We start from the raw sequence: 21,650 nt of genomic DNA on the forward strand, positions 1-21,650 counted from the left end.
AAGCAGAGGTTCATGGCTAAAATTAGACTGATTTTGTAGAGTCTGCATTGAATTAATGTCTTGCCATGTTGTAAATTATAGTGCATGTACCTTTTCCCTCACCATTACGTTTTTTACTCTCATATTTTCCTAAAGGTCAATCTAATCACTCCAGCAAGCAAACTTTGAGTCAGAATTTAGTTTCTTTTCAGGGTATTTTTAGAAAAATTTGTGTTATTTTCCATCTCAACTCTTGTTTGGCGAAACAGACACTTTGGATTGAATGGTCTGTCCGAGAGCCAATGCAGTGCTGGGAGATGGGCTCCAGCAACTGTAACCCCCGAGCCGAGCAGAGGTGGAGGGAGGCACTACGCATGTGAAGGACAAAGCATGCATAGTGCTTCTGGGAGCATGCTTGGCACACCCACCTGTTTACACCTACGTGACAGGTGCTGTCAGCCAGAGACGGCATCTGAGCAATATAACTGGTGTGTGCACTGGCAGAGATGGCCAGGGCCATAATCCAATGCCCACTGAAGTTGAATGGTCAGAGTCCTATTTACATCAATAGAAGCTGGATCAGGCCCATACCCCCAACAGGTCCAGGCGCACCACTTCTGGTGTTAAGGACACAGTTTTTAAAAGCAACCTCTAATATTGCATCAATTTTTAGGTGCCTACAGAAACATAACTGCCAAGCAGGATCAGAACTGTGGTCTTTCTAGTCTGGTTGGTATGAACGGAACTTGCTTTCCCCCAAGATTACAGTGAAACTTCGCTGCTTGCTCTGCAAGTGGTTGCAGTAGGGGCTCCATGCCTGGGGGAGGCTTTGAAGAACTTACTGCTGGCTCTATGCCACTGATTCTGTCCTGGTCTCAGTGAAGGGAGCTTCCATGCAGCCTCCTTAACCATCTTGGCATGGCCCTCACTAACACACAAGTTGGCAGCCTGGTTTCTCTGCAACCTGCTCAATTATCTCAATATGGACACGGTCCGCATGCAAACTGGGCACCTGGTTTCTCTGTCTTGGCATGTGCTTCACCCTGACACCAGTTGGGAGCTTTGCCTTTGGTGCAAGAGCTGCCCTGGTGACTGTGTGTGTGTGGTGGGGGGAGGGGACTACTCTTTTTCCAACATTTCCAAAGTTGGGGGATTGGGACGGGGATGCTTCTCCTCAGAAAGCCAAAGGGATTTTTTTTTTGAAGTTTAATAGTTTGGCTTTAAGACTTTTCTCCCTCAAATCAAGAAATGGAGAGACGTTTAGCTAAAAATGTCTTTACAACCCAGTGAAAACTCTGCTCCAAAGGGAGCCATCGTGTGTGCCATCTGGAGGCAGAGAATTATGGAGAGTTCTCTGTGAAGTGGTCCTAAACCCGGGTTGAGTAAAGATCTGCTCTGCCCCTCGCTGCCACTGAAAAGACTGTCTGCACAGAGTGAATCAAGAATAGCCTAAGCAAGTACACTCAGGCAAAAACAGCTGAGCCAAGCAGCAGTTGAGAGTCTTTGCTACATAAGGCAGGAGAGTTAAGTAAGCTATATAAGGCAGCAAACAGAGAGCCATGCTTTGATCTAGACGTGTGTTCATCAGTCAACAAGCAGGCCCCATCTCTAACACACTTTAAAATGTTTTAGGAAAGCAACACAGGCAGTGTGGTTAACAGTGTACATCACACTTTTTAAAACATGAGTCTGCATTATGTGATGAATTAGTGACTGTACATTTGGTAACACTTACTGATAGGAACTCAGCAAAAGGACAGCTCTGCTGAAAACAGCTTAGTTAAAGTGGCTCTCTTTCAGCAAGGACAGGGTTTAAGCCATTTCTGAAAACTATTCTGATCTGTGCTTCATGTGGGTGGGGTACATGAGATTGGGTACCACAGAGCTATCTATGGGATGAAGCACACACCTTGCTTCAGCCAAGTGATATTATTGAACCTTTATATTTCAGTAATACTTAGAAGCATCAGTCAGGTTGCACTAGGCCAGCGTTTCTCAAATGCGGCCACGCTAGCCACATGCAAACACCAGGGACTTTGCTCACGGCCGGCCACAGGCTCCTCGGTGGTGATTAGGGAAGAGGTGCGGGGAGGGGAGGGGAAGAGAGGGAAACAGCGGCCCTTCCCCCAGAGCCACCAGCAGGGGTTGGGCCCTGCCCCCCTCTGCAGCAGAAACACTGGAGGAGCAGGCAGCTGGTGTGAGTTCCCCACCTTCCTGGGTCCGGTGGAGCTCGGGCTTCTGGTTTCAGCCCTGGGGTGGCAGGCTCCCATGGGGCGGCGGGCTCTGGTCCCTGGCCACAGGACTTCGGCCCAGACCCACTGGACCCCACTGCCTCCCCTAGCCCATTGCCTCTGGCCACACTGCTTCCTCCAGCCCCCCAGCCATTGTCCCGGTCCCCACCTCCCCATTCAGAGCTTAATTTGTTCCCCAGCTTGTCGGGGCTTTGTAAATTTTCTGTGAAAAGTGATATTTATATGTTTTGTTAATATCACTTTTCATTGTCTCCCAGCTAGCTGGCAAGTCTGCTGCTGTGAAAAATGATATTAAAAAACATACAAATCTCACTTTTCATAGCAGCAGACTTACTAGCAAGTCTTTAAAAAAGCAACCAAAAAAGCAAAGGAAACAACAACAAAAGCCAAGAATATGTGAAGCACCTTACTTTGGTTTCTATTCTGTTTAGGTTCAGTATAGAATAGAGACAACTGTACATTACTTTTATTATTGAGTTTTCAAAAAAAACAAAAACCAAACCCTTACATAAATAAATTACAATGATTTGGAGATGTATACATGCATATTTATTTGTTTTTTCCAAAAGTTAATGAAGTATTTTAGGAAAAACTGTCAGAGAGGCCACCAGCAAGAGTTGGTGGCCACACTCTGAGGCCACCAAAAGAATTGTTGTGAGAACCCCTGCACTAGGCACTGTGATATGCACAGAAGCTGTTAGCAGTAGTTTAATAAAGGGAGTTATACGCTACAGCTCCAGAGGATGAGACTGAAGGTGGAATTAGAAGGAAACTTCTCCTAAGATCCCTGAAAAGGCAGAGAGATATGCAGTTTCCTTCTGGCAGTTCTCTGCATCCGTTTCCACTGCAGTGCTCTCTCCAAGCAATGGATCACAATTTCCTCTTTCAAAATAAATACTTGGTTTGTTCACAACTTTAAGTATATCTTCAGAAGGCCAGACTGGCTTTTAATTTTTACTACATGTTCCTGCAAATTCTGTGGTCACCCACGGGAGTTCATACAAGACACGTGTCTCCTGGTCCAGAAATTGTAAAAGCAAGCAAAATATATCACAAACAACATAACCCCACCAATGAAATGCAGCTTCCTCTGGGTCTGAAACAGTAGCACCAATATGCAATATTTTAGGATAGGAATGAAGACTATTGTCGTAAATTAAACCATAGGGAGAACTCAGAGCATACATAATGTAATTACCTCTACTGGAATTTCGTTAGGGCACTGGGGCTAATTATGCAACCTTTGTGAAAAGTGCTGTGAGGGATATGTAGGGTCTGATTTTTAAACTCAGCCTGCAGTTTTGCACTTGCAAGGCACTGTAGGCACAAAAACTAGCATTTAACTACTCAGCTGTGCTCAAAACATCTGTTGTAAGCCTAGATATGCCCAGAATTAACTGCAGGAACAAATCTGTCGGCGCAATTATCTGTAAGAACAAAACTCTACTTGCAAAAATGGAGGCCAACTGTAAAAATCAGGGCTATGAATTTCTATTCCTTTTTTCTCCCCTCCTCAATTCTGATCACTAACCTTCCTGTCCATTTAAAAAAAATATTAATCATGCCATTCATATCCATCTTCCCCATTATCCTTCTATTCATGTTCTGCCACTCATCACTTCACTATTTGGTTTAGCTTTTATCATTTAGCTAAATAAATGATGGCCACAAGCATGGTAAGGCTAACATATGTGTTGCCCAAATGAAGGAGAGAGAGCGAGTCCTTATAGTGTGGTTAATGGCTGCTCATTCCGGAGTCAGTTTCTCTAAATATATCCAGGTGCACCAAAAACTACCAAAGTCTGATCTTCTCAACACTGCTTCATCAGTGTGGATAAATCTGACCTAGGAAGGAACGCCGTTAAACCTAGGAGAGGAAATTACTCTTCTTGTTACTTCAGGTTTACGTCTTTCCTAAGCAGAGGCTGGTCATTCTCCCAGATAATGCAGTCTGTTATGTAATTGAGCACTATGCTGTGCTGTTTTACGAAGCAAACAACCAGGTTCTGGAGTTAATAAGCTACAAAGTCAAGCAAAATGTGGAACAGGAGAGATCTCCCTGTTATTATACAAGCGTTCAAAAATAAGTGAGCTAGCCAGGATTTAAAAATCAGTTTCTTGTTGGGGAAATATATAGGATTTTTCCATTTTTGTGAGATAAGTAGCAGGAGTTTTATCATTGAGGTGAATGGGAATGTGTATAATGCTGCAATGAGGTAATTATAGATGGAGTTTATCCACTGAACATCTTCAAGGGCATATGACACGATTTTTCTCATTGATAACATTTTCACCAGATGTGTGAAAGAGAATGAATGAAAATTATGATTAAAACAAATTCAACAATATACCCAAGTCTCCTATGACAGTGAAGGGAGAAAAGCAGATGTGATAAAGTGCACTGTGCATGTTCTGCAAACTTTTTTGGGAAGCACTTAGATGGTACAGTGATGGGATCTATAGAAAACCCTAAAATAGACAGCATTTTATTCATCCAGGCAGAAAACATGTTGATTGATTAGAGGAATTATGGCATATTAGAAGTCAAAGGGTCATTTTGGCTTAAATGAAAAACACCACAGCGCTTTCTAATGACTTTCTAGCAATGAGTTGGGCATCAGGAGCCTGGATTTTATTCCCGAATGTATCACTGGTTCCTAGTGTGACTTTGCTTAAGTCCCTTCACCTCCGTGTACCATCTATAAAACAGGGCTGCTTAAAGAACTGATTAGTCAAAATTTGTGGGGGTATAACCGCAATACCATATTTTAACTTTCTATTCTAATGGTTGCTTAGCTTATACCCCCTGGCATAAAAAGACTGAATACATGAAGGTGGTTAAACCAAAGTACCTAAATAGATTATTTTAGGTTAGATAAAAATGTAACTACATTAAAGGGTTTTTTTTTCCAAACACATTTTATCATGGTTGTTCTAAGATCCCCCAAATGGTATCACATTTTCACTGAGGTTCCCCTTTAGTTCTTTAAAATGGACCAAGTCATTACTGAAAATCCATGACCACAACCCATGAGTAGAGTAACAATACGCCTCTGCTGCTGCCTGCTTGTTTCACTAACCAGAGTGTAAATGAATGCAAAGCAAATGGGAACATGGACATGTTTTCCTTTGAAGCCCATAAATGGGCTAAAAGGAACTTTTGTGCCATTTGACTAAATCTTGTTTGGACAGCTTGCACGTTTCACAACCAGAGTGTTATGCTTCGTTCCAAAGGATAAGGGAAAACAGGAAAACAGATAATACAGCACTATCGAGTCCAATACTGAAGGAGACAGCTGTGATAAAGGACATCCCATATATCTTAATTCCAGTACAATGATATGGTTATCTGACCACCAAGGAGTCCGAACATTCTAGAACATATTACCACACTTTTCATTTTAGAGATATCATACACTGAAAAATAATTCCAATTTACGTTGCCAGTTAGGCGATTTCTTCTCCTTTTCCTCATTTGGGTATGTTCTCCTCTCACATCCAGCCACTGGATTTTGACAACAATAATCTGCCTGCCTGCTAGGCAGAGTTCTGTTAACATGTGCCAAATACTGCAGTTAAGATCCAGTGGGCAAACCTGAAAGAAGAATCTTTTTTTTTTACTTTCAAATAATATTAATATTACCAGGGACCTTAGAGCAACTCTTACATTTAAGATGCCTAATACATGCTATGATAAAGGATTCTTCAGACCACTTCTTTGAGAAGCATTAAACACTTCTATAGTTTGCAATAGGCTTTTGAAGTTCGCTGCCTCCAGGCTACAGAAACGCATTTTCTAGGTCTGCATTTGTAAGTTTTGCCAGTATAGCTATGTCAATTAGAGGTGTGATTTTTTGAAGATATTGCTGGGCCAGCAAAAGCCCTGGCATAGATGCATTTACACCATGGGAAAAAAGTGTGACTGCAAAAAGTTATTTTGCTTGCCAAACCAGAATAAGCTATACTGCCAAAAGCAATGTTTTCTGGGATCATTGTATAGATACACCAGCTAAACCTTTAAGCATAGACAAGGTTTTTTCCCCAGGAAATTCTGTTCAGCTTTTGCTGAGATACAAACTGTTAAGTCACCATTTCCCACGCAGTATAGCTCTCTAGTGCAAGAGACGGATTTTGCCTCATACTCCACTGTTCTGTTCTTCCCATACTGAATCAAACTACCATAAGCATCCCTTTGCTTGCATGATTGATAGGAGAATACCACTCAGGAACCCAGGTAAGAGAAGGTGGTCATTGTGAAACAGATGGGACCAATGTACACATACACACACAACCCAGGCCTCTCCAATCTCCTTATCTCGTCCCCTAGGATTTGATATTACTGTCATTTAATTCAGTGGCAAAACTCCCATTTACTTTAATGGAGCAGGACTGAGCTTCCAGTTCCCTTCATGTTGATGGAGCTCACTCCAGATCTTCTGAGTGAAACTGCTTAATCTGATAGCTAAAACAATGAATTTTCTCTTGCCAGAGCTCATATCCTTCTTTCACCAGTGGTATCTTCAGGTTTTTTTGTAATTATTCACATTTCTTTGCAGACTAAGCCCTTCCATATAGAACCATTTTTCCCTTCAATTCTTGCTTTATCTATGGGTGGAACTACAGACAAACATAGAGAATATCTTAGACCAGAAGACTGTGAATAGCAGCCGCATACAATAAATAATACCCAATCTCTTCATGCACTGAGAGACTTGTGCTAACTGCTAGCAGAAAGAAAATCACTGGCCATCTCCATCCAGTGCAAATCTAGCAACAGGGACACATGCAAGACTGGATTATTGCAACTAGGGCAATTGTTCCACCAGGGTTGAACCAAGAGGTCTTCCAAAAGCTGCAACTATTGGCTGTACGCAAAGACCACTACTCTAAGCAGACCTGGCTGGCATGAGTACATCACACCAGGGTCTTATCCAGTACAATTCAGGGACTTCAACAAGTTCTTCATCTTCCTTAAAGCTCTAAATAGGCAAGAACTCCTTTACCCTAGGAACCATCTCTCTCTAAGGTTATAGCATGCTTCCTATGCCCTGCTGAAAGAGTCTATGTTTTACCTTAAAAAAAACAATGAGGAGTCCTTGTGGCACTTTAGAGAGACTAACAAATTTATTTGGGCATAAGCTTTCATGGGCTAGAACCCACTTCATCAGATGCATGGAGTGGAAAATACAGGAGCAGGTATAAATACATGAAAAGATGTGAGTTGCCTTACCAAGTGTGAGGCCAGTCTAACGAGACAATTCAATTGACAGCAGGATACCAACGGAGGAAAAATAACTTTTGAAGTGGTAATGAGAGTGGCCCATTTCAGACAGTTGACAAGGCAGTGTGGGTAATCGTTGGGGGAAATTAGTATTGGGGAAATTAGGTTTAGGTTTTGTAATGATCCAACCACTCCCAGTCTTTATTCAGACCTAATCTGATGGTGTCCAGTTTGCAAATTAATTCCGGTTCTGCAGTTTCACATTGGAGTCTGTTTTTGAAATTTTTTTGTTGAAGAATTGCCACTTTTAGGTCTGTTATTGAGGGACCAGGGAGACTGAAGTGTTCTCTTACTGGTTTTTGAATGTTATGATTCCTGATGTCAGATTTGTGTCCATTTATTCTTTTGCGTAGAAACTGTCCGGTTTGACCAATGTACATGGGAGAGGGGCATTGCTGGCACATGATGGCATATATCAGGTCGGTAGATGTGCAGCAGAATGAGTCCCTGACAGTGTGGCTGATGTGGTTAGGCCTTATGATGGTGTTTCTTGAATAGATATGTGGACAGAGTTGGCACCAGGGTTTGTTGCAGGGTTTGGTTCCTGGGTTGGTGTTTTTGGATGGATCATGTGATGTGGTCTGGATGAAAGTTGGAGGCATGTAGGTAAGTACAGCGGTCAGTAGGTTTCCAGTATAGGGTGGTGTTTATGTGACCATCGCTAATTATCAGTGCAGTGTCTAGGAAGTTGACCTCTTGTGTGGACTGGTCCAAGCTGAGGTTGATAGTGGAGTGGAAATTGTTGAAACCTTGGTGGAATTGGTTACTTTGTGGTGGTAGGGGAAACAGCATTCTGAGTGGAGAAATCACAATTATGGATGTGTCAGATATCACAATATCCTGTATAAACCTTATGGAATTAAGTTTTAGTGGGGGAAACCATTATAATAAAAATGCAAAAGGCTGTGTACTACTGTGGGATTGTACAGAATTTCTTTAAGAGGAAGGCTAGATTAACGCAATCTCTGGAGCATATTAGGAACGTGAAAGACTTTTGGGCGACACTACATGTGAAGTGGATTTCCTAGGACATACTTGGGGATGACAGGAATACAAATGATGCACCTCAAATCCATCCTTTTGAAGCTACACTTTGAGCAGAGACCCACTGTCTGACTGATTACCTATTCCGTTTCTTTAAGGAGCCAAACTGCATAAATTTGTGACTGACAGAGTCATGGACTGTTCTTCTTCGGAGCAAAGGGTTTGATGAACTTGAAACTGCAGGAAAAACTCTGGGTGGGAGTTGAAGGACTGCTGGGAACTGTTCAGCCTCGAAATACCCCACTTAGAAGGGAGAGAAACACGGGTCTCCACACAAAAGACAACTAGGGAGCCAAAAACTTAGAGTGGGTGCCCTTGCTGGACAACAGAGAGACAAAAGAGGTGCAATTGCCCTGAAATATAACAATGGCACAGGCTTCTGCATAACAAACTGAGCTCAAATCTCACCAGCCTCTGAACACCTTGTAAGACACACCTGTCTAAACAATCACTTCCCCAAATACCCATCAGGTAATGACACCTGATGCAGAAAGAATCAAAGACAGCTCCTTTCACAGTGGTGTGGAGCCCCATTAAAATGCCTGAAAATAAATAACTAATTTCAGTTCTGAACATGAGCTTAAAAGCACAGCTATCAAGACAGGCAAAGTCAGAAGTATGGACACCTGGGGGAAAAAAAAGGGGTGCATATTTTAATGCCATTGAAATACACTGGACACAGAGCTCTGGCAGAGGAACAACATGGAAATATGGCAATGACATTACTAAAAGTGTCTCTCTAATATAAACACATTTAGTATGTGTGTAAAAGTCCCCTCCCACCCCTCAAGGTAGGAATTTCTTTTATGTATCATTCTGCCACTAAAAGGCTCTCAAAAAGGGGCATGGAAAAGGAGAAGAACTGTAAGGGAGAGGGACATCACAATACCCTCCTGCCCACTAGCCTTGCTAATCCCATAGGTCTGATTGATTAAAGATATAAATGAGAGGGTAGAAACTTACATACTGGGTAATGTATACACTTCCTTACAAGCTGATACTTGATATTGGAATTAATACCAGAAAAGCATTAAGAATGTCTGACTAATAAATCTTTAAGTCAATGTAGTATGTTTCAGAAACCATTCTCCCAATATGGTCAAGTTCAGAAAAAATTGGGATGGGAACCTCTGTAACCATTGTGTCTGGCAGCTTTTCTCCCAACAGCTTGGTTTCTGCAGTGAGTGACTTTAGTTCCTAAATGTGTCCCATAATCCTTTGCAGCAGTGTCTCAAAAGATCAGCTATATCTGTTAAAGTGCACCTAAGACCTCTACCACACAGCACTGAGCAGAGACATGCCTTTGGAGTAGAAAATTCATGCCAGAGATGAAAGATTCAGGGTTTGCTTTCTGATAAGTGGCCACAGAATTCTGGCAGTGTGCAATTAGATGTAGCATCCTAGATGTCCATCCACTTGTTTTAACATTGCCCCACCTAAGCCAGGATTTCTAATGCCTCTATTATTTACAGTAAAAGAAAGGTTGAAGTTGAAAGCTAAATTCCATGCACAGACATGAAACACTCTAGTGCAAGTGGACAACAACCCCAGCAATTGCACTGGAACTTCAATGGGATTATATCTTACATCCCTACAGGAAAAATCATCATTATTAATGTCATAGGGAATACTAACCACAATATGAGGATTTCTTACAAATTATAAAGTGGTGTAATAAATGCTCTCAATGGTTATAGATTAAGATTCTTTCCTAAAGAGAGCTCAGATTTCTTCCCACAATGGTCCACAGAAAAGTTACAGACTCTGTCACAAAAGTATGGAAAGCAGAAAAAACCCCACGGAGATGAGTCAAGTACACACAATGTAACTAATGGGATTGTGATAAATAAAGTGGGGGGATAGCTCCCTTTGATGGACATCCAGCCAGCCAGTTAGCTGTAAAATCCCTCTTGGTGGCTGTTCTTTACTTGCTTTACCTGCAAAGGGTTAAACAGTCCCCTAGGTAAAGAAAAAAAGTGAACCCCTGACCAAAAGAACCAATGGGAAGGTAGAACTTTTTTAAATTGGGAAAGAAACTTTGCCTTTGTCTGTTGTTCTCTGGGCCGGAGGGACAGAGCAGCAATGCTGTAAGCAGCTTTAAGCCAGGTATGATCATAAATCATCAGATCACACCTAGAACTACTTATCTGAACTCCAAATGTGTAAGTAAATCAGAATGTTTAGCTAGACAGGATTAAGGTTATTTCTTTTATTTCTTATTGGCTTGTGAACTCCACTGTGTTAACCCCAGATGCTTTTGTTTGCTTGTAACCTTTAAGCTGAACCCCCAAGAAGGCTAGTTTGGGTGCTTGATTTTTGGAATTGCTCTTTTAAAATCTAGCAAAAGCTTACGTTCCAAATGTATTTTCTTTCTTTTTGTTTTTAATAAAATGTACCTTTTTTTAAGAATAGGATTAGATTTTTGGTGTCCTAAGAGGTTTGTGCATGTTGTTTAATTAGCAGGCAGCCACAGCTAATTTCCTTTGTTTTCTTTCTCAACTATTCCCCAGGGAAAGGGGGGGGGTGAAAGGGCATGAGGGTACTCCACAGGGAGGAATTCCCAAGTGCACCTTCCTGGGTTCAAAGCATTTTTGGGTTTTTTTTTTGCATTTGGGTGGTGGCAGCATTTACCAAGCCAAGGTCAGAGAAAAGCTGTAACCTTGGGAGTTTAATATAAACCTGGAGTGGCAAGTATTAATTTTTAAAGTCCTTGTGGGCCCCACTTGTGCAAGTGAGAGAGTGGGGATTCAGCCTTGACGGGGCTTCATTTGACCATGTGGGAACACCATGTTGTGCTCTCCCCCCCTTCCCCACCTATGGACTAGTGGCAATTTAAACAGAGAGGGGATTCCCTTTCATGGGAGGGCAGACAGTACTTGCTGCTGGCCTCTGCAAGGCACTTTAACCAGCTGGAGAAAGCTTTTAAGTTCTGACTAGGTTCCACAGGTGTAATTCTGTCAAAGAGGGCACCCAGGGAATGTGCTGAATTCAGCACCCTCTTCAAGTAGGGGGAGGGATAGCTCAGTGGTTTGAGCATTGGTCTGCTGAACCCAGGGTTGTGAGTTCAGTCTTTGAGAAAGGCACTTAGGGATCTGGGGCAAAACCAGTACTTGGTCCTGCTAGTGAAGGCAGAGGGCTGGACTCAATGATCTTTGAAGGTCCCTTCCACCTCTATGAGATAGGTATCTCTCAATTATAAGGTACTATGACTGCTCCCATTTTCTGGGTTGCCGCAACCAACTCCTGCCTGGGACTGTAAGAAGCCTGCACCATGGTGCCTCACCTTACAAGTCAGATTTCTACAACCTGGGACCTGCAGCTTGCATCCCGGTGACAAAATAAAACCAAACTGAATTACTTTATATTACACATACCCTTTATTTCCCCTTCGAAATGGGCTCCCACAATAAAGCGGTTAGGAGATTTTTGACTTCCCACCATTACTACTGTACACAGCTGAGCGGATAGGTTGGTGTGAAAACATGTTTACTTTCTAAAGACAACACCTCTTAATATCTTTCAATGCTAATTCTTCACCGTAGTTATTCTAACGGTACAGAAATTAGAACACACAGCCAAATCCTGGCTCTATTAAAGTCAATGCACATTTTGCCATTTTGGTGCTGGTGCACAATGAATACTAAAATTTGTTGCAAGATTTTGAGCCACGTGAAGGGGTTCCACTCACTGCAGGCGAGCCTCCTTGTGGTTAGAGCTTGGAAATAGTTCTTGCCCCATCTGGCACCCACTTCCATCTGCTACTCATGCTGACCTCTCTCTGTGACTCAGGGTGCTCTCTCTTCATGACTTTGCCCGCTGGCCAAGGTCACTAGATATACCCCTCCCTTCCAGGGCAAGAAAGGTTCCACCAGGCAAGCTGTCCATATGCTGTCTCAGGCAGTCTTCTGTTCCATTTCCAGGCCCTGTGCCATTTTGCCAGTGGCTGGTAAGAGAAAAAAAGGTACCCACCTTTTAGTAACTGTTGTTCTTCGAGATGTGTTGTTCATGTCTATTCAAAGTAAGTGTGCGTGTGTCGCGTGCACGCCAGCTGGAAGATTTTCCCCTAGCAGCGTCCATAGGGTCGGCCCTGGCGCCTCCTGGAGTGGCGCCACTACGACGCCCTATAAAGGGGCCCGCCAACCCTCCACCCCCTCAGTTCCTTCTTGCCGGCACTCCGACAGAGGGGCAGGAGGGTGGGTATTGGAATGGACATGAACAACACATCTCGAAGAACAAAAGTTACTAAAAGGTGGGTAACCATTTTTTCTTCTTCGAGTGGTTGCTCATGTCCATTCAAAGTAGGTGACTCACAAGCCTAACCTTAGGTGGCGGGGTCGGAGATCACTGCTGACTGAAGTACTGCATGACCGAAGGCTGCATCATCCCTAGCCCGGTGCGTGATGGCACAGTGCGACGAGAACGTGTGGATGGAGGACCACGTGGCCACTTTACAAATCTCCTGAGTCAGGATCTGAGCCAGGAATGTCACAGAGGAGGCCTGCGCCCTAGTAGAGTGGGCAGGGGTCTTAGCTATGCGGTAGCATTCCCGGTTGCAGGTCGCGATCCACGAAGAGATTCGCTGAGAGGAGACCAGGAGCCCCTTCATCCTATCCGCCACTGCGATGAAGAGCTGAGTTGAGCGTCTGAACGGCTTGGTACGCTCGATGTAAAAAGCCAAGGCCCTGCGGACATCCAGGGAATGTAACCTCTGCTCCTCATTGGAAGAGTGTGGTTTCGGATAAAACACTGGGAGAAAAATATCTTGATCCATGTGGAACTGTGAGACGATCTTGGGTAGGAAAGCCGGGTGAGGTCTAAGTTGGACCTTGTCCTTATAGAAGAGAGTGTACGGGGGGCTCGGATGTTAATGCCCTGAGCTCCGACACCCTCCTGGCCGAGGTGATCGCCACCAGGAAGGTCTTATACGACAAGTACAACAGGGAGCACGAAGCCAGAGGCTCAAAGGGAGGTCCCGAGAGGGCGGAGAGGACCAGATTCAGGTTCCAAGCAGGAGCTGGCTGACGAACATGCGGAAATAGCCTGCCCATACCTTTGAGGAAACGCCCGACTAGCAGGTTCGCAAACACCGAGGTACCCTCCTGTCCCAGATGGAAAGCCGAGATGGACGCCAAGTGAACACGAATCGAGGAGAGGGAGACGCCCAGTTGTCTGAGGTGGAGCAAATAGTCTAGGACAATGGGGATTGGGACCGCCAGCGGACTGTGACCTTGATGACCCGACCATACGGAGAAGCGCTTCCATTTGGCCAGGTAGGTGGCCCTAGTTGATGGTTTCTTACTACTGAGCAGCACTTGTCTGACCTGCTGGGAGCACTGAATCTCCACCGGCTTCAGCCATGGAGCATCCATGCTGTGAGGTGAAGGGACTCCAGGTGCAGGTGGCGGAGGGAGTCCCGGTCCTGCGTGATCAGGTCCAAGAGTAGAAGTAGTGTCAAGGGCACCTGAACGGACATGTGCAGGAGTGACGTGTACCGATGTTGGCGTGGCCACGCCGGAGCTATCAGAATTACCTTTGCTTGGTCCCAGCGAATCTTCAAAATCACCCCGTGTATCAGGGGGATCGGAGGAAAAGCGTAGAGCAGACCGACCCCACAAGACTGTAGGAAGGAGTCCGATAGAGACCCCTGACTGTGGCCCAGGAGGAAGCAGAACCGTCTGCACTTTCTGTTTTCCCTTGAGGCGAACAGCTCTAACCGGGGAAAGCCCCAGAGCTGGAAAATTGAGCGTACTACGTCCCATCGGAGGGACCACTTGTGACCCCGGAACAAGTGGCTGAAGGTGTCCGCCAAACCGTTTTGCTCCCCCGGAAGGTAGAACGCTGTCAGGTGGGTAGCATTGTGGATGCAGAAATCTTACAGCGCGAGGGCTTCCCTGCAGAGGGAAGAGGAGCGTGCACCCCCGTTTGTTGATATAAAAGACTGCCGACGTATTGTCCGAGAAGACTGAAACACATTTGCTGGCCAGGTGGGACCGGAAGGTCAAACACGCCAGGTGAACCGCTCTCAGCTCCCTGACATTGATATGCAACTCGAGGTCCTCCGGCGACCACAAGCCCTGCGTCTTGAGGTGTCCCAGGCGCACTCCCCAACCCCGATCCGAGGCATCCGTTACCAGGGAGAGGGAGTGTTCAGGGGCAGCGAAGGGGACACCCATGCACACTTTCTGCAGGTCAAGCCACCACCTCAGCGAGCTTAGCACCAAGTGAGGAATGGACACCACTGAGTCCAAGGGGTCCCTGGCCGGGCGATATACTGTCGCTAACCAGGACTGCAGCGGGTGAAGCTGGAGTCTGGCATGGTTTACCACATAGGTGCACGCCGCCATGTGACCCAGCAGCCGGAGGCAAGCTCGCGCCGTGGTAATTGGGGCGCGGTGCAGTCTGAGGATGAGCTCGGAAATTGCACAGAACCTGGATTCCAGCAGGTACGCTCTGGCGCGGGTGGAGTCCAGAACTGCTCCTATGAACTCCATTCGTTGCGTCGGAGACAGGGTGGACTTGGCTTCATTCAGGAGAAGGCCAAGATTGAGAAAGGTCCACCTGATGAACGACACCTGGGTCTCCACCTGCTCCTTGGAGTGGCCCTTTATGAGCCAGTTGTCCAAGTAGGGGAATACCTGGATGCCCCGCCTGTGCAGGAAGGCTGCCACAACTGCCATGAACTTCATGAAGACTCTTGGGGCAGCTGACAGGCCGAACAGGAGCACTGTGAACTGCAGATGGGCATTGGCCACGACAAACCTGAGGTACCAGCGGTGTCGGGGAATTATGGCAATGTGGAAATAAGCGTCCTTTAAGTCGAGGGCTGCATACCAATCTCCTGGATCCAGAGAGGGAATGATCGAGGACAGGGTGACCATGCGGAACTTGAGCTTTCGTACAAACTTGTTCAGCGGCCGCAAGTCCAGGATGGGTCTCAGGCCCCCTTTCACCTTCAGTATTAGGAAATACCGGGAGTAGAAACCTTTGCCCCTGAGCTCCCGAGGGACTTCCTCCACCGCCCCTGCCTCCATGAGGGACTTCACTTCTTGAGTTAGACGTTGCTCGTGAGATGGGTCCCTAAAGAGAGACGGGGAGGGGGGCTGGTGGGGTGGGAGGGAGGAGAACTGGACAGAATATCCCCTCTCTACCATGTGGAGCACCCAGCTGTCCGACGTGATTCGGGACCAGGCTCGGTAGAAGGGGGACAGACGTGACCCAAAGGTAGGAGTAGAAGGATCCAGAGTCTTGATAGGTAGGTTGCCCTCGACCATACCATCAAATAGGGGGTCTAGGCCCCAAGGGTGGTCTCGATTGACCGAACACCTGGCCGGAGGGGTGGCTTTGGTGATGTCTCCTGCCATTTCTGTCCCGCCTGTGCCCCAGCTCCTGGCGAGTCTGAGACTGGTAGGGGCGTGGGGCCGTCTGTGGCCTAAACTGCCTGCGCTGGGTAGCAGGGGTATGCAAGCCCAGTGAGCAAAGCATGGCCCGCGAGTCCTTTAGGCTATGCATACGCTTCTCTGTCTTTTCTGAAAACAACATCTGCCCCTCGAAGGGTAGGTCTTGAATGGTCTGCTGGACCTCATAGGACAGGCCCGAGACCTGGAGCCAGGCTCCCCGCCGCATGACCAGGCCCGTGGCCAGGGTGTGCAAGGCTGAGTCCGCCACATCTAGGGCAGCCTGGAGAGAGTCTCGGGAGATCAGCTTCCCTTCCTCCACCAGGGCCGAAAACTCTGACCTCGAATCCTGGGAAAGGAGCTCCGTAAACTTTGACATGGCTGAACATGTGTTATGACCATATCAGTTTACAATTGCCTGTTAGTTGGCAATGCAGAGTTGTAGGCCTGCCGTGGAATACGCTTTTCTGCCCAAGAGGTCGAATCTTTTAGCGTCCTTGCTCTTTGGTGTTGACCCCTGAAACCCTTGACGCTCCCGTTGGTTGGCCGCATCCGCCACCAGGGAGTCCGGAGGGGGGGTGGGTGTACAAGTGTTTGTGCCCTTTAGAGGGGACAAAATAGCACCGCTCCGTTCTCTTGGCAGTAGGGGCCAGTGAGGCTGGTGTTTGCCATAAGGGGCAGGACGTATCTGCTATGGTCTTTATCAGTGAGAGAGCCACCCCGGATGGCCCTGAGGGAGCCAGTATGTCTACTACAGGGTCCACGTCCACCGCGATTTCCTCAGTTTGGATTGCGAGGCTCTGAGCTGCTCGCCGGAGCAGTTGTTGGAGGATTTGAGTGTCCTCCAGGGCCGGTGCCACAGCCGTGCCCAAGACCGCTTCGTCCGGGGAGGAAAATGAGGAAATTACATGGATCGGCCCTTCCTCTGGTGCATGCAGTCCTTCGGGGTCCTGCGGCACATGGTACTGTGGTTGCAGGGCCGATTCCGATTCTAAATGCGGCACAGCGACCGGTATCGGGGTCACCAGTGAGCGGTTTGGCGTATCGGGCAGTGCCTGCTAAGCCCGAACTGTAGCCGCTGCCGGTGCCACTGCCCGGCTAGGGGGTGCTGAACTTGGATATGGCACACCCCTGCCCGGCGACGGTGCCGGTGGAGGTGGCAGCTGCGCCAGGACCACCGACGCCAAGGAGACCGAGGCCAACCTTGATTGAGGACCGAACGCCTGGCCTACCGACTGGTGGTAGGCCCAAGGGGTCCAAAACAGCCATTGCAAGGGCGGATGCCATTGCTACTGCCACTATGGGTAACGCTGGTGGCTCACCCCTGAAACCGATCTCCTGCTCCACGACCGGCTGGAGCAGTAGGAGTCTGCATCTGAGTCTGAAGTCTCTGAGTACGAGGACCTGAGGGGAGCAGCACCCGGTGCCGTTGGAGAGTGGTGCTGAGGCAGCGGAGAGCCTCTTATCTGGTCCAGTGCCACCTTAGCGGCACGGTGCGGGGAGGGAGGCGACAGCATGGCCGGCTTGCCCCTCGATTGTACTGGGGGACGGCCCATGGTAGGCAACTCCCTACAGTGCAAGGAGGCTGGCGCTGGGAGTCTCATCAAGTCTGAGGCCGCCTCGAATGCCTCCGGTGTCGAAGGGAGGCTCAAGTCTCCGCTGAGGTCCAGGGATCTAGGCCGGTCCGGACTCGACTGCCCTCTCTGTGGTGCGGGAGTCGACGGAGCAGCCGAGGGCTGTAGCCCAGCCTGTCCGCTTGCACCCATGGACGGCGTCGGCCTCAGGTCCTGGTGGGGTGACCGTTCCCTCACTGGCTCTCTCTTCTTAGCGGGCACCAGCAACGGTGAGTGGTGCCGCACTGAGGCCGACTTCCTGTGACTCGACTCTGTCCGGTGCTGGGTTTTAGACAACTTGGGCTGGGCCCTAAGTCCTGATGCTGGTGCCGGGGCGCTCCACACTGAGGAAGATGTGTTGGGCACCACCTCGGCTGGTTCCAGGTCCGAGGGTGGCTGCAGGGCAGCCTCCATCAGGAGGACTCTAAGTCTTTGAGTTCTGTCTTTGAGAGTTCTCGGGCAGAAGCCTCTGCAGATAGAGCACCGGTCCTTCTGGTGGCTCTCTCCGAGGCACCTCAAACAAGCAAAGTGCGGGTCACTCTTGGGCAGGAATTTCCCACAGTCCTTGCAGAGTTTAAACCCAGGAGACCAGGGCATGTCCCAGCAAGCGACGAAAACTTGGGGGGGATCCCCCAACTACCAAGAACTATATACAATGACTTAAGTAAACTAACTTTAACGTAACTATATACACAGACTATACACAAGGATAGGACACTGCTAACTTGCTATGCGCAAGAGACGTTCCAGCTAGCCGTCACCGGCGGTAAGAAGGAACTGAGGGGGTGGATGGTCAGCAGGCCCCTTTATAGGGCGCCGTAGTGGCATCACTCCAGGGGGCACCAGGGCCGACCCTATGGACACTGCTAGGGGAAAACCTTCTGGCTGGCGTGCATGCGGCGTGTGCACATCTACTTTGAATGGACATGAACCACTCGAAGAAGAACCTGGGCTCATCTGCTACTCTGGGTTCCAACCCAGGGACCTGATGACTAGCAACCTCTGTCTGCTCAATCTCAGACCCTGTTGCTGTTTCCACCCAGGCTCCTTCTTTCCCCACCTCTCTATCTCCTTGCCTATCTCTGAGTATACCCCTGGAGCTTCTTCTGCTCTCTGTGGCTACTTCACTCCTCTAGGTCTCTTGTAAGTTTCCCGAATCCAGGGCAGGACCCCACAGCTTACTCTTCTCCTTGTCCCTGGTCAAGTCCCTTTACCTTTGGTAAGTGACTGCAGACTTCCTCACGGTAACATCTTCCTGCTCTCATCTCCTGGCTCTCCCAGCTCCTCCCCCAGCTGGATTCCATCTACCGTTAGGCCCTTTCAGTACCTGGTTCCCCTCAAGGTGCAGCATCTAAAGAATTTGCCGCTCCTTGCCCACATTAATCTGCCCAGAGCTTGTGGTTGGTGAACACCCCATCACAAGACATGAAGAAAGCGAAGGGACCATATATAATGCAGATTATACGATGATTGTGAGGAAGAGGGCAGATGGCAGATGCTTATCCTTCTGAATGAGGAAACACTGGGTTCAGTTTTCAGATAATTTCAGATAATTTCAATGAGAATAAGAACAAGCTGCATTTACACGGCACCTTTGATCCTGAAGGATTCACAAAAGGATTGAATGACAAGAGAAATCAATTGCCCACCAGTGGAAATGCAGTCCCCACTTTAAGGTGGAATATGGAAGCTATTTTGTGCCAGTATCACTGCATAAAATGTCAGTGTATTTTCAGAATGGATGCTCATCTCTTCTTTATTTAAATGCTAGCACGTCCACAGTGTGCTGTACTGCAAACCTGCTGCGCTGCTAAGGAACTGTTTGCAATTTCACAACTCTCCTTTATTTTAATCCTGCTATGTGGTGATGCTGATCACAAACGCTTGAATAAGGAAAGGCAATCTGCAATGTATTCTGAGAACATGCAAAATATGATGCTTTAAAGTGACCTTTTAACCTGCTCATCTTTAACATGGATATTTACTTTAAGCCTATCGATATACCATTGCAAGGCGTGTAAACATTCTAATGCAGAACAGCTACATTCACCTAGGACTGGAGACAGTTTCCTGTTCTGAAGAATACAGGCTGAGCATACAGAGGTGTATGCCTTCAGAATGGGGCTACATGCTCACAGATGATAATAAAACTTTTCATGCCCAATAACTATTGGGGTTTTGCCTCTTCTTTGAGGAGATGATTTGGAAACAATGAGAAGCCAAACATATTCTGTGTTCAAAGAGCTTATAAAAATGAGTGGGGAAAAGGGAGGCTGCCCTGATGACCCAAAGCTGCCAACTGTAAATTTCAAAGTTAAAATTCATTAATGAGGTTCAGCAGTTCTAACAAAGGGTCCTATTCTATTATGGTGAAATTCAACCCAGAATTTTATGTGGTATATAGGCCTCAGGTTGGCTCTCTACAGGGTGAGCTTCACCTTAACACAAACAGCAGGGTTAACGATCACGGACTTTTAGTGGCTTTTCTAAGCTTGGATGGAGCTGGGAAAGGTATCTGAAAATTTTTGCATCCTTTGCCTCATTGCCCACGTCCAGACTAACCCGCGGCATCGGTGGGTTAAAATCGATTGCTCGGGGATCGATATATCGCGTCTAGTCTGGACGCGATGTATCGATCCCCGAGCGCACTTACATCGATTCCAGAACTCTATCAACCCAAACGGAGTTCCGGAATCGACACGGAGAGCCGCGGACATCGATGCCGCGCCGTCTAGACGGGTGAGTACCTCGATTTTAGAAATTCGACTTCAGCTACGTTATTCACGTAGCTGAAGTTGCGTATCTAAAATCGATTTTAATACCCTAGTCTGGACGTGGCCATTATGAAGCACTAATACACCACATGTGCTGCTGATGAAATCGTGTGTCTTTTTAAGGACACTGTAAAAATCTATAGCCCAGCACTGCTAGTGGAACCATCAGAGAACACAAACTATTAGAGTGTAAAGTAGATTTCTGGAGCTCTGGCACTGAAATAATGTTGGACCTGCTCCTGTGCATGCCTGGATTGTTTTCTCATTACACCAGTGGTTCTCAAACTGCGGCCCATGAACCACCACAGGTCTTCCTAATGTATGCAGATTTTAACTTTTGAGAGCCAAGCAGATGGGAGGCAGGCCCCTCAGAGGATCTGGTTACTAAATGGTCTGCAGAAGCAGAGTGTCTGGGAACCACTAGATAAGATACAACAGGTCACAGCAGGCACAATCAGAGGCCTTCGTAAAAGCTAAATAAAAACAAATATCTGATTCAGCCTCTACTTCCAGACACACACACGGCTTTGAAATGAAAAGGGAAATATGTCCATTACCTTTTCTGCAAGCCAGCCTAGATGCCTAATCTCTCGACTTCCAGCGATCCCACTTTTACCCAGCTGGTCTTTCACCTCTGAAATCACCCTGGGAATAAGATCACTCACATTGGAGTGGATAGCATTGAACCAGGCCTGGGTTGTGGCTGAATCCTTACTCCTTAGAACCACAGTGTGCTTGGCATCGGGTGAATGGACTTCAAGAAGCCTAGAAAAACAGGAGAAAAAATATTACTTTCACTCCCAAAAACTTGGAGTAATTAATTGACTAAATATACTACGCTGTTTTACAATAAGCAATTGAGCTAAGAGGACATCGGTAAGGTCTTAAACTAACTTACCCTTTACTGTTGTTGAATTTAATAGCATTCACCTTAAGGATTTCAGCTCTGGTGAGGTTAGTAGTTGTTGCTCCTTTGAAATACTGATCCTTAAAGGTGACTTGCAGGGCAAGACCCTGTCCCATACTTGGAACTTCAGTGGGAGTTCCAAGCGCGGAGTGGCTAGGTTAGAAGGGACATCATTTGTTACTTAAAACATATGTTGTTGTTTTTCAGGTCCCATGAATTTCCAGCCTGCTGTGCCCCAGCAAGCATTATGCTGGTGACATGACACCCTCCATGAAACTCTGATGGAGACTATCAATAAGGGTTAAGCAACTCCCTTCTTTTTCCAGTATACAGATTTTCCTGCAATGATTAATACACCCTGTTATAAACCCTACAGAATAGTGCAACAAAGAAATAAAAATCCCAC

General features: G+C 46.8%; 1 protein-coding gene across 1 annotated transcript in view; it reads right to left on the minus strand.

Annotated features, from left to right (window-relative positions):
* Positions 1-21,650, minus strand: part of SNTB1 (syntrophin beta 1) — a 164,915-nt gene that overhangs the window by 54,077 nt on the left and 89,188 nt on the right. Inside the window, exon 3 of the mRNA XM_030553765.1 lies at positions 20,895-21,102. Within this exon, the coding sequence (XP_030409625.1) occupies positions 20,895-21,102 (208 nt within the window). The remainder of the gene's footprint in view (positions 1-20,894; positions 21,103-21,650) is intronic.

Source organism: Gopherus evgoodei, chromosome 2 (genome assembly GCF_007399415.2).
Source record: "Gopherus evgoodei ecotype Sinaloan lineage chromosome 2, rGopEvg1_v1.p, whole genome shotgun sequence".
NCBI classification, from domain to species: Eukaryota; Metazoa; Chordata; order Testudines; family Testudinidae; genus Gopherus; species Gopherus evgoodei.